This window comes from Diceros bicornis, chromosome 36 (assembly GCF_020826845.1).
Source record: "Diceros bicornis minor isolate mBicDic1 chromosome 36, mDicBic1.mat.cur, whole genome shotgun sequence".
In the NCBI taxonomy this organism is placed as follows: domain Eukaryota; kingdom Metazoa; phylum Chordata; class Mammalia; order Perissodactyla; family Rhinocerotidae; genus Diceros; species Diceros bicornis.
Window position 1 is genome coordinate 18,542,701 of NC_080775.1, and position 16,148 is coordinate 18,558,848.

General features: G+C 39.0%; 1 protein-coding gene across 3 annotated transcripts in view; it reads left to right on the top strand.

Moving 5' to 3' along the window:
- Positions 1 to 16,148, top strand: part of CACNB2 (calcium voltage-gated channel auxiliary subunit beta 2) — a 356,001-nt gene that overhangs the window by 303,046 nt on the left and 36,807 nt on the right. For 2 of the 3 annotated variants that reach the window (XM_058532512.1, XM_058532514.1), the window contains 4 exons: positions 4,676 to 4,798; positions 6,476 to 6,612; positions 9,818 to 9,894; positions 15,045 to 15,178. In XM_058532512.1, the coding sequence (XP_058388495.1) occupies positions 4,676 to 4,798; positions 6,476 to 6,612; positions 9,818 to 9,894; positions 15,045 to 15,178 (471 nt within the window). Of the gene's footprint in view, positions 1 to 4,675; positions 4,799 to 6,475; positions 6,613 to 9,817; positions 9,895 to 15,044; positions 15,179 to 15,809; positions 15,872 to 16,148 lie in introns of all 3 variants that reach the window. The other variant, XM_058532513.1, reaches the window with a different exon arrangement.

The following is a 16,148-nucleotide window of genomic DNA, read 5'->3' on the forward strand; positions in this document are numbered from 1 at the left end:
CATCTAGGAATAACAGTTGTTGCTGGGATTAAATTAAATGCAACAATCTATGTAGAATACACAGCACACTGCTCGCCACTTTGCAGACGTCCCAAAGCAGTAGCTTTTATCATTTTAAGTTGTGCCATGTACAAGACGAAGAAGGACCCGGAAGAGGAGGAGAAGAGTTTCTTTACATCTGTACCACTTATTCATTCCCTTCTTCAAAAATATTAATTGAAAGTAGACTGAAGATAGTGTAGTGAAATGACACAGCCTCAGTGGTTTTAAAGCACTTCTGCGTTATTTTCTGGATAATGAGGTGCTGCTCTTTACAACTTGGTACTTATTGACTTGAGAATCTGCACAGGTTTAGTCCACAAGATGAAGTGCAGCAAATTTTTAATTCTGTGTGCCAAAAAGGGGCTACAAAACACAAGTGGTTTACCAATCATCCTTATGCTATGTAGCACATGCTGGATAGGAGGTATCAAAAAAGGCAAAGGAATCACTGAATTCCTTTTTACCTTGGCACAGGACAGTGAGAAGCAAAGACTGGTGGCAGAAGATGCATCAACATCACGTGCCTGACCTCCACAGCTGCAAAACCAGTTAGCTGGGAATCCAGGTAGAAGGACACAGCTAAAGTAGACTCAGGCGATGGCATTGGCCTGAGAATAAAGTTCTTAGGATATTAAAGGGGTCAGAAGAAAGGGAGTTATGGATCATATGGTCTCCCAATCAACTTAGTATCCTAATGATTCTGTAGAGTAGCATGAATCTGAATCTAAATCTGAATTTGGATTTCAGTACCATTCCTCCATAGTCAGTCCTGATAGGACCCTACCTAGGGCTGTGGCCATCTTTATATTTAGGCTTTCTGCCTTTGTTCCCCTCCAGTCATGACCAAGCCTTTCAGACCAACCTGGGAAGCCCTGGAGTTAGAAGATGGGGCAAAGAACATCTTGAAGGGGAACCTATGACCCAGGGCAGAACTCACTTCTCAGAGCTCACCAGTACTTTTGGTCCAGGAGCCTGGACCAACTTTGCTTTCCTTAAGGACAGAGCACCTCTGGGTCCCAGAGTATCTTAGAGCTCTTTCTTAGTCTGTCACCACAATATACTCTGTCCTGGTGTTCCCGTGAGGCCTCATAGGGGCAAGGTTTCTGAGCACGTGATTGTTTTTGCTTCTCAGCACTTTGCTTTACCTTAAGAAGGGAGAAAAAAAAAAAAAGTAAATAGCCACTGGCCCCAATAATCAGTTATGGTCACAAATTGTTATGATGGACCATGTGAGAGTGAAGTGGGGATGAGCTGAATCACGTCCCAGGGCCATGGTTAGAGAAATGATGTTGGAAAACCATAAAATATGGCAGCTTCCAGACTGAAAGTGAGTGTCTGAGTGGGAACCAGGGCGAGAGCCCTGAATGACGAGAGGAAAAAGTCCTGTGAGGCCCTGGACCAACGCAGATGTCAACTTAAAGCAGGGTACGTTTGATAAAAAATGGTTTCATGGGATAAAAATTCAAAGATTCTTTAAGGAATGTTCCCTTGGGACTTCAAGTTGGTTTAAAAAAGAAAGCCTCTGTATCTGGGGACTATCAAAGGAAACCAGAACTGGGCAGACAGGACACTGTAGGTGAAATGAATAGGGAAACTTTACCATTATATCCTAGAGAACAGGAAAGAATCCACACTGGAGAAAAACATCTTGAATATCACAATGACTTAGCATGCATCATATGGCAGGTATTAAACTATGTTAACTAGCTTGGTCGAAGGAGGGTTGTAATGGAAGATCACAGAGGTAATGATTTGTGCTGGGCCTTAATAGAAGCCTGAATGTGGAGAAACATTTATTTGTGTAGTATTTATTTTGGTATTTAGCAAGTGCCCATTTATTAAGCTCACTCTATATACCGAACACTAGCCTGGACTTGTGACGTGCCTTTTGTGTAATCTCATAACAACCCTGCTACATTGATTATTACCCTCATTTGAGCCCCAAGGAAACATGCTTGGTGAGAGTAAGGACTCTGCTCAGGCCGCTCACCTAGTAAATGGCAGAATCAGCATTCCAGTCCTGGCCCGTTTAAAATCCCCCGTTCTTGAACCCATGTGAGTGGAGTTGATGTGGAAGATACTGTCCACTGTAGATGTGCTGCTTGAGGGAGATAGAGCTGAAGTGAGTTCACGGAATCAGAAGTGACATTGTCATTTGGCCCCTTTGGTTAGCATCCTGGGTTCTTTCTCTCAAGCTGATAAGCTCTCTTATCTTGGCTCTATCTTCTTTTTCCTTCCATTTTGCTCTCCATTCTAATTTTAGAAATATCGTTCCTGACATCGAGATGTTGAGGGATGAGGTTAGGCTGTTCTTTCCTACCTGTATGTTCTATAAAGCCAATTCCCGTGTAAACCTCCGTATCTAATGGTAGCATCATTGGTCATGGGAGGCGAGCCCAGGAAGGAGGCACATTGTAAATTGATGTCTTAGTCTAAGAACATAAAATGATCATCTGTGGCCCCGGAATTACATGCTAACTTTTATTGCTCCTTTCGTTTATCTTTCTTTTTTTCAGTATTTCCTCTTCTTGCTACGCCAATACTTGAGAAGTTGAGCATTGCATAAAAGGCATGAGATTTCCCAGGGGATCCCTGGTAGAGCTGTACATTTAAAATTTATGTCTCCCACTGATGAAAAAAATATATGTCACACTTAAACTCTGTATCATACAAGGAATAAAAGACCCTAAGAGAAGTGAAAGATCACGCTAGAATAAAAAAAGTCTTGGATCTCTATATTTTTGTGATCAGAGAGTCTCCTGAATAATGAGTGGATCTACTGAAAGAAATTCTATTTCTAGCAGTAAAACTGAGTCTGATTAAGACCACATCTTATTGAAAAGGGCACCATCGTATGCTGCTGGTTGTGGTTGAAAATGGTGCAGCCCAATTGGACAGTAGTTTGGAATAGAATTTTAAAAGGTCTTGGTAACTCATGGCTTACTCATGCTGCCTCTGGGAATCTATCCTAAGGAAAGAATTCTAAATAGAAAGAGGCTTTGTGTACAGAGATTTTTTCAAAGCAGAATGTTTATCATAGTGCAAAAAAAATTGTAAACATAAACATCAAAAAAGAGTGAATGGGGGCTGGCCCCATGGCCTAGCAGTTAAGTTTGGCACGCTGTGCTTTGGTGGCCCAGGTTTGGTTCCCAGGTGCGGACATGCACCACTTGTCGGCAGCCATGTTGTGGCAGTGACCCACATACAAAATAGAGGAAGATTGGCACAGATGTTAGCTCAGGGCAAATCTTCCTCAAGCAAAAGGAGGAAGATTGGCAACAGATGTTAGCTCAGGGTGAATCTTCCTCAGCAGAAAAAAAGTGACTGGTTGAGGTAATTTTTAAAATAGTAAATAAAAATGTGTATCACATGAAAAATACTAAATTACTTTAAAAACTGGGTAAGAGTTAAATATATTATGATTGTAGCTATGGGAATAAAATTGATTTTTTAAAAAATATTAAGAACAGTGGAAACACTATCATGCTATCAAGGATTGTGTTTCAGTGGGAGAACTATGGGTAACTTTTATTTCTCTTTTTTTTTAAGTCCATATTTCCATACAGGAAGCAACACCTCTTATATCGTTAAAAATTGTAATGTATACCAAGGTTTGGATTTCAAATATTTAAGTCCACTTCATGTCTACTGTGTCTGTATCCAGAACTTGGTCCTCCTTTCCCAGTAGATGTGGATGGATCTGAGTAACTTCACGGCTCTTAGCTCAGTCCTCGACCCAGGCAACAGTCAGGTAGAATGGGTTAACTGTGGAAAATTTGGAAATGAAGATGGGTTCTCTCTACTCCAGTTCCCTCTTGTGTTCCCTGACAAGTCTAGGTAAAGAGTTTGTCGAAAAGGGAGAAACTGTTCAGAAGAAATCCACCTGCCCATAATGTGAAAGAAACACAGTGCCAGTTAGAATAATAACTCTTTCATCTTTTCTGAGCTCACCTATTTTTTCACTTTGTGGATAACAAGTATGGCCTAGATAGAGGACAAATACTTATCTGTAAATCTGCAAAGCATCAAATAATGAAGGATAGCTTAATTAGCGTTATCGTCTTTAGTGGCTGAGCGGAACTCAAGGAGGGAAAATAATAGAAAAAGGTCATTGCTTTCATAATTCCCTGCAGCCATGAATAATAGTTGCTCTAGTCATAAGATACAGTCCCTGGTTCTTTTTTCATCCAAAACATTGCACCTTTTGGAATGATGTCATTAATTATTCATTAAAGTAGATGTGTGGGTGGGGGTGACAGTTATTAAGTCTTTTTCACTGAAACCAAAGAACTGGGCATTTTATTCCTGCGTGTGTTTCCTGATTTCCAGTTGCTACAAGCTATTCTGTTGTAAACACACATTTCAGTTGTTCGTCTTCACCTTCCTTACTCGTAGTGCTTTCAGAGAGAACAAGGGCCTTTTTCTAGTTTGGAAATGGGTGGTACGTAGCCGAGCGCTCACAGATTTCATGTGTTCTGAATGCTAATAAGCTGTTTTGTGATAAAGAAGCAAGGTGGCAAAAACAAGAATGATTACAACAGTTATTCAGTGTATGTTTGTATTTTGGGGGGAAAAGTGAGGGAATGCCATTACTTCTTTTTAAATTTTTTCTTCCTTCCTTCTTCCTCTTTAGACAAAGCCCGTTGCATTTGCAGTTCGGACAAATGTCAGCTATAGCGCAGCCCATGAAGATGATGTTCCAGTGCCAGGCATGGCCATCTCATTCGAAGCAAAAGATTTTCTGCATGTTAAGGAAGTAAGGAAAATAATTGAATTTCTAGCCACATGATTTTTCACCTTGAAACATCATTTATTTCTTATTGCTGTGAAATAGCATTGCGCACAGCTGCAGTTGTATAACACACACACAAGATCAGTGCCTCTCAAGCTTTTTCTAATATAAATATAACCTTTTTAAAGAAGGAAGAAGTCACAGGCTTCTTGCAGTAACTTCAAGGCTCCCCTGGGCTCTGTGACCCAGATATTGAGAACCACTGGAGTAGATGATCCTTTTTTATACTTAACCTGTACTTTTTCTTTTAATATTTAACCTTGACTATGTGTCATTTTCCCCTCATGTCTCAAGTTTATCCATCAGGGGAGGCTTTGATAATAATATCTAGGATTCATGATCTCTCCTCTCTTCGGACAGTGTCTAAACTCAGGCCACTGGTGCCCTTTATCTTCCTTTGATGGTAAATTTCTGCAGTAGAAGAGAGAATGACAGGAATTGGAGCCAATCAGGCAAGAAAGAGCAGGAAAAGCCCCTTTTCTATGTGCCAAAAGTCTCCACCTTTCTGTTAACAATGGTTCAATCAGAAAATTGGAAAAATTCAACCTTAATTAAGGTTTATTATGAGTCAACATTTATCAAGTGCCTGCCGTATAGAACACTGTATTAGATGACCAGAAATTCCCCCTACATGATGTTCACAGTGTATGAGCATGAGGTTTCCCTGGACCTGCAGGAATTTACAAATGGAACACTTCCATCTGGAGGATGAAATGTCCCAGGGAGCATATGCAAATGTAACTGCTCACACTCTGACAGCTGTGAGCAAAGGAGGTGATGACTGCCAATTAAAAGAGCCCTGAGAATTTAGAGCCTACCATTTCATTAACTTTTAGAAAGCTATGTGAAATATTGGCTGGGAAGGAAAGATAGAAAAAGTTTTCAGAAGTGATGGTGTGCCTAGAATCTCACTTTACAACAGGAAGTCAGATTAATCCAGGGTCTCCTTCCAATGGCTGATGCTCAGGCAGGGGAATCTCTTTCTACCATGGGAGGAAAAGAAAAACAGAATGGATAGTCTTCCTTGAAATTCAAGAACAGACTTGAAAAATATGATTCAGTTGAGGAAGTCAAACCGACTCATACAGATTTTGGATAAATATTTCATCCGCAAGGCAGAAATCGTCAACTTTGAAATCAGTAGAGAGGTCATTTGTGAACACCATATTGTGGTCATTATAAAGCTGTTTGCACAACGGTAAATTTTGTTCTGATATAAAATATTTCAGGTAGATTTCAATATTTATCTCTCACTCTTAACACCTCTAATTAATCTGATTATATAAGAGGAAGGTCTCTGTAACAGTCTCTTGTTAGGAAGAGGGGTTAATCTTTGAATGAGAAGAGTTTATCCTACTCCTGGTGACAGCAGCAGCTGCAAAGGAATTCAGGCTAATCTCAAGGCAGTACCAGGAAAGAGAAGAAAGAGTAAAGCCCACATTGGATTGTGGAGCACACCAAAGATACTTCACACTTATGTGCTCAACCCATGAACTTAAGGGTTTCTTGAACTGTGATATTTGAGGCATAGTTAATTACTGCCATAATATTTCTCTCCATTGAAAATAGTAAATGTGGAAGAAAAATGATTTGACTTGAACTTCTATGTACTGACTTCAACAATTTTGATTTTGTGTTTAGAAATTTAACAATGACTGGTGGATAGGGCGATTGGTTAAAGAAGGCTGTGAAATCGGATTCATTCCAAGCCCAGTCAAGCTAGAAAATATGAGGCTACAGCATGAACAGAGAGCCAAGCAAGGGAAATTCTACTCCAGGTATGAGAAAAATATCCAGTGTTTGTGTCAAAGTTCAGATTATACCATCATTCATGTACTGTTGTTTGCTTTCTTCTACAATCTTTATGATGTGTTAAAAAGCAGGCTGGTGACAGGGTTCATGGATAGCATCACAAATTCTGCATTTTAAAAACTTCATCCCAGCATCTGATTTTCATCCTATTTGGGAGAAACTCAAAGTAATTAGTGTCATTAATGAAAATAGCTGAAGTCATAGAGTATTAAATTTGGGCTTCAGTGCGGAGGACATCCTGAGGTCCTAATCTTTTCCTGAAAATACTTTGGCACTGAGCAACTGTAGTGAATAATCCCAGTGTCTGTAGCTGCCTGGCATGGCAGGAAGATGTTTCAGAAGTGACGGTCTCAGATATCATTGGCAAAGAGCAACTGTTGTGGTCTGTTAGTTTCATTTTCACTTGAGAAACTCAATTTTCAGTTCAACTCACGGCTAAGCACTTAAAGAGAAACTCGAGATGAAATCGGTTAAAATTGCCTTTGCAGATAGCAATTAGATGAGTTATGTAATAGGCTGGGGCTGAGTAATCTTTCCTTGGATTCTTAGGGTTGTTTGCACCTCACTAAAAGAATCACTCAAAGGGCTTCTCAAACGTGAAGTGAATTTTAAATTGAACCCTATGCAGAATTCATAGGGTTCCAAGAATATGGCATGCTTCTCTCTATGTGAAAGGATGTGATAGGGGCCAGGTTTTTCTTTAACGTGAATAGTTGGCTATTTGTTTTCTCTGACTTATATTTTATTTCTTTTCAGAATGATGCAAAATCCTTTGTTAATGATAATATTTTAGTGTTAGCAAGAATTTTTTCAAGCATCAGCGATCAAGTAAAATAGAATCTGCTTTTTGGTTTGGAACATCCATCTTCATTAACTAGTATTTTATAACTGTCAGGCTCTTTTAATTCAGATGGAGTCCTCCCTTTTTTGATACCTCTACCCCATATTTGACTTTTATTAATCCCTGGGTTATTGGGGGCCCTCAGATTGGGAGATGCATTTAGTCATATAAAGTAGGTGCAAGTAGGGGCCGGCCCCGTGGCTTAGCAGTTAAGTGCTCACGCTCTGCTACTGGCGGCCCAGGTTCGGATCCCGGGCGTGCACTGATGCACCGCTTCTCCCGCCACGCTGAGGCCACGTGTGCATATTTACTTTCATAAGTAAATATGCACATCCTGTGCAGCTACGACATACAACTATCTACTGGGGCTTTGGGGAGAAAAAGGGAAAAAAAAGGAGGGGGATTGGCAAGAGATGTTAGCTCAGGGCCGGTCTTCCTTAGCAAAAAGAGGAAGATTGGCATGGATGTTAACTCAGCGCTGATCTTCCTCACAAAAAAAAAAAAAAGTAGATGCAAGTAGATAAGCAAAGCATGTGAGTTTTACCAGTAGGATGTTGAGGATCTGATACTATTCATTCAATTTCTAGTCTTCTATTGGCAGTTTGGTTTTAAGGACAAAACCAAAATTCAGCAATATTTAAAAACTCTGATATATAAATTATAAAAATCAACAGAAACCAAAGGCAGTAGATTTGGGGCATAGCTCAAGAACATGGCATTTTTATAGAATTAAAAGTGAAGGGCAGGGCCGGCCTCGTGGCTTAGCGGTTAAGTGTTTGCACTCCGCTGCTGGCGGCCCGGGTTTGGATCCCGGGCACGCACCAACACACTGCTTCTCCTGCCATGCCAAGGCCGCGTCCCACATACAGCAACTAGAAGGATGTGCAGCTATGACATACAACTATCTACTGGGGCTTTGAGGGGAAAATAAATAAATAAATAAAATCAAAAAAAAAAAAGTGAAAGGCAAATTTGTTTTCTGAATTTGGACTATTTGCAATGTTTGTCACAATTTTACACAATTCAAATATTACTATGTTATTAAAAATCAAACACAATGTAAAACAAACCCATGGTTGAACTGAAATTAGACTTAGTACTTTAGAAAAAGAAAAAAACAGCTGTAAGAAAATGTTTTGGTACTGGTAATGGGTATTCCTACATAACTGCCAGAAATTGATTCTATAAATACCACTTTTTATTCATTTTACATACTGTCTGGTATCCTTGTTAAATGTATTGGTGTATCTCTTAAGAACCTTAAAAAAGATGTCAAGGCCTCCTGCTAGTTGCTTAAAGTTTTTGACTTTTGTCTGTTTTATGCATTAAAATGCCAGAATAGTAGCAATAAAATTCAGCCTAGTACTGGTATTTTAGTGCAACTTATATTTTCATAAGTAAATATGGCCCTTTGATGCATAGACACTGTAGCAAATTCTTTCAGCTAGACCCTTTCTTGGCTATGATAATAAATGATGGGCAGTAAGGGTGTCTTGCTGAAATTGCATGTCACTCTTTTAAGATAGTCCTTTCCATGTTCACCTGTGAAGGGGTTATTTAGTAACATGTTATTTAGTGTGCTGGCACACTGGAGAAAACATAAAATGTTGTTCTAATGTTAATTCCAAAGTTTCTAAGACACTGAAGCATGTCTTGTATCAAAATTTAGAATTTGGTAGTTCTGAAGTATGTGCTCCTCAGATCATTCCTAAATTAACCAAGTTTAACCCTCCGTGTTACCCGTGCTTGAGAAATGTTCCAGATACTCTCTGAGGGTTAAATCATATAACATTCTGTTTGTCATGTTCCTTCATGTGTCTTTTAAAGGTTAGCAAGTTGGTATTGCTGTGTTTTTCCTTTATAGGTTGCTCATGAAAACTTGAGTCCTTTTAATCTTAGTACACTAAGAATAACCAAGCTAAGACGGGGAGCAGAACCAAACAAGAAGGAAACATTAAGTTTTGGTGTTAGCCTTAAGGTTTTACGCATCACCTCAGAGGGTCTCTAAAACAAGGAACAAAGGAGATCTCTGCTGTTTAGCTATCTGTGGTCCTGGTAGAGAATTTGAGAGCTGCAGAAATTACCCTAGTTCTCTTTCATTCTCTCAGGGCTTTTAAAATTAAACCTTGAATTTAAAACAGAGACTATTACATGGCTGTTTCAAGTACTCCACGAGTCTCCACTGGGAAATTACTATTTGCCTACTTGTAGGAAAGACAAATTTGAAGTTCAATAAAAACACAATGAGTAATCATGTTTATTGAGCAAGACTGACGTTTTAATATCTGAAATAAGTGTCAGATTTAATATAAATTTTTGCTTTACTCCAGTAAATCAGGAGGAAATTCATCATCCAGTTTGGGTGACATAGTACCTAGTTCCAGAAAATCTACACCTCCATCATCTGGTAAGTAGGTGATAAGTGATGAACAGTACATACTGCATTCCATGCTTTCCTCGGTCTTACCTAGTTGTGTGAATTTACATACGCTGAATCACTACGTGAACCCTAGACATGTCAAAAGGGATCAGAAATAAGAATGCCCATATGCAGTTGGGAACAAAATGGGGAAATTTTTTTCTGGCTTTGGGAAAAAAGGAATTATGTCAGCATGTTCACTGTAAGTTGCTAGAGATGATCATAGTGATGAACATTTTTGACTTTTTATCCTAGTCCTCACCATGGTACCCAGCACATTGTCATGGGCAGTAAATGAGGGAAACCATTTGTGTTTGGCCTCAATTTTAAATAAAAAGAGAAGAAGAATAAAAACTTTAGAAAAGTGAGGAAAGGAGAATAGAATGATGATGGAGTGACTGGCCTGACATGAGCTAGATCCAGAAGGCTCTGTGGAAGATGTAGATGTGTAGAAATGTTGAAAGAAGATGGAAACACTTGTAGGAAGAGTAACTACTGTTTTCTTTCTGAAGCAGTGGAGAACAATGAATAATTTTTTAGTATAAGTAGATATTGCATGAGACATACTTATACTCAAAAAGTTATTTATTATTTATCTGAAATTCAAATTTAACTGAATTTTTGTTTGCTAAATCTGCCAACTCTACCATTCTGTGTAGAACTTGGAGTTCTATATAAATAGGAGACTAACTGGTCAAATTACATGAAAGCCCGTGATCAGGGTCTTTGTTTGCTAAGAGGTGTAACTGGGAGTCAGAATAAGATTATAAGGATTGGCCAGTGGAGCATTTGAGCAAAATGATTCTGTGTGTGATTTCTAGGAAGCTGGAAGTGGGAAGAGATCAAAGACAGAGGACTGTGCATCCACGGAGAAATTAAGGAACTAGTTGCACTGACTAGTGTGTCTTAAGAACAGGATCCACCCATGACAAATGATCTTGCCCCATTCCTGAATCTTGGCGACTTTTAGAGACCCATCAAGGGCTTCTTAGTAAAAACTATAGGACTTTTTAAGTGAGCAAAATCTGAGTGCAATAAGAAATGAATCGTTTTAGGATGCATATTGATTTCAAAAACCACGTGCTTATAACTTGCAGTAATTCTAAGTTGATCACAATTAGGTAAAATAGTATGTTTGAAATGAAAATTAAAGCCCTTTAGCTATTATGTGAAGTGTATGTCTTCTCTTGATCGGCGGGAAGTAGACATTCTCTGAACACACAGGGGAAAGGAGGCTTCTCCCTACTCCTTTTCAAACGGGAAGTCGCAGGGATTATGATATAAACCTTAGACTCTTCCTAGATATCTAAAGACTGTCTCAGAGACTGGAGAGGACTCACCAGACTCCTGAAATGGGAAAACACTGTATCACGTTGTGATAAAGTAACAGCCCTGCCTGCAGATATCAGCCCCACTTCTGTAGATCAGGAAGATTCTTCCATCCCCTGGAACCGTACTGCAGCCTTCTCAGCATTTTGGCAATGTAATAAGAGCATTTTGAAGAATAAGTTAGTGTATTTGGAAAATAACATTTCATTTTTGTATCTTGATGTCTGTCATTATTAAAAATAAAGTGCAGTTAAGAGTTTAATATAATAAAATAAATATGATTTAAAACTTCACCCAGGGGCTGGCCCCATGGTATAGTGGTTAAGTTCGGTGCCGCTCCACTTCGGTGGCCCAGGTTCACAGGTTGGATCCCCGGCGCAGACCTACACCACTTGTCAGCCATGCTGTGGAGGCAACCCACATACTCAATAGAGAAAGATGGTCACAGATGTTAGCTCAGGTCTAATCTTCCTCAAGCAAAAGAAAAAGAGGAAGATTGGCAACAAATGTTAGCTCAGGGTGAATCTTCCTCAGCAAAAAAATAAAAATAAAACTTTACCCAAGTTTTATACAGATACAGGACTTTGGAATAACTTTTCTGAATACCAAGAGTAGACAACACTGTGACTGAGTGGGCTGGGATATTAACCAACTACAAGAATTATGACAGACACATCAGGATCCTGCTATAATTTTCATATCAATAGCACAACTTATCTAAAGGAAAACTTCAGAAAATTCTAGAGAGAGGTTCCCCCACTCCACCTCCAGGGAAAACTGCCTAACCCATCAAATGTGGATTGGCCTGCAATTGTAATTTTCATCTTTGTTTCCCAGAGGCCCTCTCTACAATTCACTTCATCATTGCTAGACCAAAGAATATAAGCATCTGCCTAAAGTAAATATACTTAGAGTTCTTAAGGATTTGGGAAAAAAAAAAATTTCCACATCACACCTGGGTAATGGGGTAGTTGCCAGATGCACAATGCATACCCCACACCTACCTGCGTGTGTACACCTGCACACCGCTCTACTTGACCCATGTGCCTAAGATTAAACTAAAATTTAGATTTCAGAAAATGTTCCCAAGGCTCTCTACCAAAAAAAAAAACGTGCTAGTGAGGAAGAATAAAAGAAACTATACATAAATTTATGAAAGCAGCTTTTCCCCAAGTAAATACTAACATTTGCTGAGGTATGCAAATGCAAGTGAGAAATTAGAAAGAGGTAACATCTCTCAGCATAAGGAGAACCATTTGAGTCTAATAAAGTATACAGAACTATGGAAAGAGTTGAACGTGCTTCTTACCTGTCCTAGTAAATTTCTTTAATGTGCTTTGAAAGTGACCAAATGTGTTTCTGAATGAACCCAGATGCTTTTAGATTTAAGTTAACCAAAAGTCAGAACTAGTAAGTTGGAAAGTTCTCAGTTTGGGAGTGTGAGCCCTTATGTCCGAAGACAGGTGAATTTCAGACCTGACTCAGGTTGTGTGTGTGGATAGCCAAACATCTGGGCGATGTCACAGCTAAACTTTTTATGCATTTCCACTCTTTCTTTAAAAAGTAAAAAATCCATCCGCTGATCACAGCAGACCAGATTCAATAGATAAATCATAAAATCCAATTCCTGAACTTTGCCATGCCAGGGTCCTCTGACATTCAACTAGGTATCCTTAATTTCAGAAAGGCTCTCAAGGGCTACTGTGCCTTGAATGTGGCCTCCCTAAGCCCAATAAAAGATGAGACAGGTGAAAGTATGTGGGAATTTACTACCAGAAGGGAAACTTATTTGATGTTGGTTAAGACATACTCTAGGAATAATGAAAAACTGACCCAGGTCGTCTCTGTCATATCCGAAAAGACACTAAAGACATGTTTCCTAAGTGGGATTCAAAGAAAAGTATTATAGGGTGGAATAAAAGTCAGAGTCTATTTAAACCCCTGGGCACATGTTGTAAAAATGTTTCCATCACACATTATGTGTTGAACCTTTTAGCTCATCAATATGCATAGATAGGGCAAAGAGAAAAACATATTTACTAGGTGAGTCTAACAAAATACCTGGAATTAACTGAGATCTTTATTACCTTTACTCAAGAGAGACTCATGCCTCATCTTTATGTAAGCAATAGCTGATATTTGTAACATTGTGCAAACAATGCCAGGTATTCACTCCATCACAGATTTTTGACCTAATCAAGGGAAAAGGAACAATTAAACAAGAGATCCTAGTTTTCAAAAGGCTGAGTCATCTAATATCCATAATAACTTCAAAATTGAAAAAGAATGTGATGCCTGTCAGATGATTTCTGTTATACGAAAGGTTAGCGGTGGCTGTTGTGAGCACCAGTTCAGCTTGTGTATCACAGGGAATGGTAGCTGTTTGCAACACTGTTGTTTCAAACTGGTAATTTGTTCCTTAAATCTGCGTGTACTGTGGTTTTGTTAGAGAGTGAACATGTGTAAGATGATGCTTTCCTGGGGTGAGTAGGTTTTCTTTTCTTCTGCTTGACCTCATCTAAACCATAGAATAATTTTCTTAGTGAGCTCAACTCTGATAGCTTCCTGAATCCTGACGCTGAGGACATGACCCCACTTGGGAATGGAAAGAGTACACTGGGATTGAGAAGGGACCTCACTGGCGAGGCCGCATGGTGTAGGGATGGGGTACAGACTAGCAGAGGCAGGAGAGCTAGGTTCTGAGTCCTGGCTCTGCAGGGTTTTTGCCAAGTACAAGTCCCTTATGCTCTTTATGAGTTTAGCTTTTACATCCTAAAAATGAGAGATTTGAAGCTGATCTTTAAAATACTTTCCAGCTCTGATTTTCTAGTTGATCAAGTTCTATAGTAGTGGCATGTGGAAGCATTTTATGAACTTCAAAATGAGATTATGGATCTTTTCTCATTTAACACTTAATCTTTAAGTGCTATACTTTCAGGGTGAAAGATTTTAAAAAGGAAAGAATGTGGAACCACAAGCCTAAACCCCTCATGTTATAGATGAGGAGACCAGTGGAAAATTCTCTTGGGTCCTTGGGCTCTTCCTCCCTGCCTCTCATGTTAAATCCAGTGGCTTTATAGAAGTCATCAGAAGTCTTATGTTGTTTCATTAGACTAATTTCATTTGGAGATCCTTGGATCTAGTGTTTTCCAATCAGCCTTCAGTCAGGCCTGCTTGAGGGTACACATATTATCTTGACATCATTTTAATCCTGTGCATCCTGGAACCCTCCCTAAATCATTTGCCTTGTGTATATTCCTTTGTGTTGCCTAAATTCAGGATTTCTATTCTCTCCTTCTCTCAAATGCCTGTGGCAATTTTAGTGAACCTTTACATATTGCCTTTATTTTCACACAAAACCAAGCAAAATAAGAAATCTGAGGCTCATTGTAATAAAGGTTTCCAGTGTAGTTGCGTATTATCTAAAAGCTGGTATAAGATATCGTAAGAAGTGAACCCAAATGTTCTGTACCTTACTTATATACAGTTGATATGGAAAAATATCAGTATCATATTTGAAACTACCAATTGAAAATGTTTCTCTAAAAATATTACTCGAGAGATCTAGCATCAAACTGATTTGTTCAAGCAAACAGATGTTATGAGGGGATCTTGCAGTTTTGTTAGGTTTGATTACATTGCATCTTAACATGCTTTACCTTTAAATTTTGTTTGTTTACTGTGCTGAGCACTCATGATAGATCTTTTACTATGGTTAGTTTTATTTGCTTTCATTTTATTTTTTTTTTATAACCTGTTTTTCCTCTCCTGTCTACCTGATGATTTTTGAATTGTTTGTCTGTATATAGCTATAGACATAGATGCTACTGGCTTAGATGCAGAAGAAACTGATATTCCAGCAAACCACCGCTCCCCTAAACCCAGTGCAAACAGTGTAACGTCACCCCACTCCAAAGAGAAAAGAATGCCCTTCTTTAAGAAGGTAACATTAACTTCCAAGCTCCCATCTGTCCACCTGCTGAACTGCACTGCGTCACATTTCTGGTCCTGTTGACTGTCTGCGTCCTTTGATAAGCCAATAACATGCATGCTCTGTTATTCTTTGTTTCTTTTCCATGCTGCTGTAGCTAAGCAGAAGCAGAAATCGGTAAGTTTACATTGACATAAGCTGTGTTTATCCTGCCACTGGCATCATTAGCATTAAATCCCACAGTTTTATTAAATACAATCATTTCTGTCCTAAGGAAAAAAAAAAAACAACTATCAAACAGCTAATTGAATCCATGCATTTCAAACCAACGAAATTCAGTGCGTGACCTGTTGAAGCACCATTACAGTACTTATCCTTTTTGATGGAATAATATCTGCCACCAAGGGAACTTGTTGAAACATTCAAGGATGTCAGACACTGACAAGTCCACATAATGCACCTCAACTGTGCATGCTTATTCTGTCTTTCTTTCTTTCCTTTTTCCAGAAATTTAACGTATAATCGAGCATTTTAAAACCATTATTAGATTCTGATTTATGATATCCAGATACATAGCTTGTACTAAAAAAAAAAAATTATTCAATTTTTAATTTAGTCAGTATTTAAACTTCTAATCCACTAGGTGCAAAATCTGCAGCTGAACAAGACCAGTGGGAAACTGCAGACTGGTTTTGGCGGTTTACTGTGAGTTTTTCCTATTGTCATATATAAATACTCTCCCGATGTTCTTGCCTCCTCCATCAGTCAGATGTCAGCATCTCACCTGTTGGACAATGGGGCAGTGGCCATGCATAGAGCCTTTGCCACTGGCCAACCAAGATGGTACACAGTGATGCTCCTCGTCCCCTGACTGGAAACTAGGGTATTCCTCTGCTTTCTTTACTGCAGACCAAGTCTGTTTCTTTTCAGCACATTTTGTAGCTTCAAAGCATTGTTTTCTAAGAATACCACCCCCACCCCT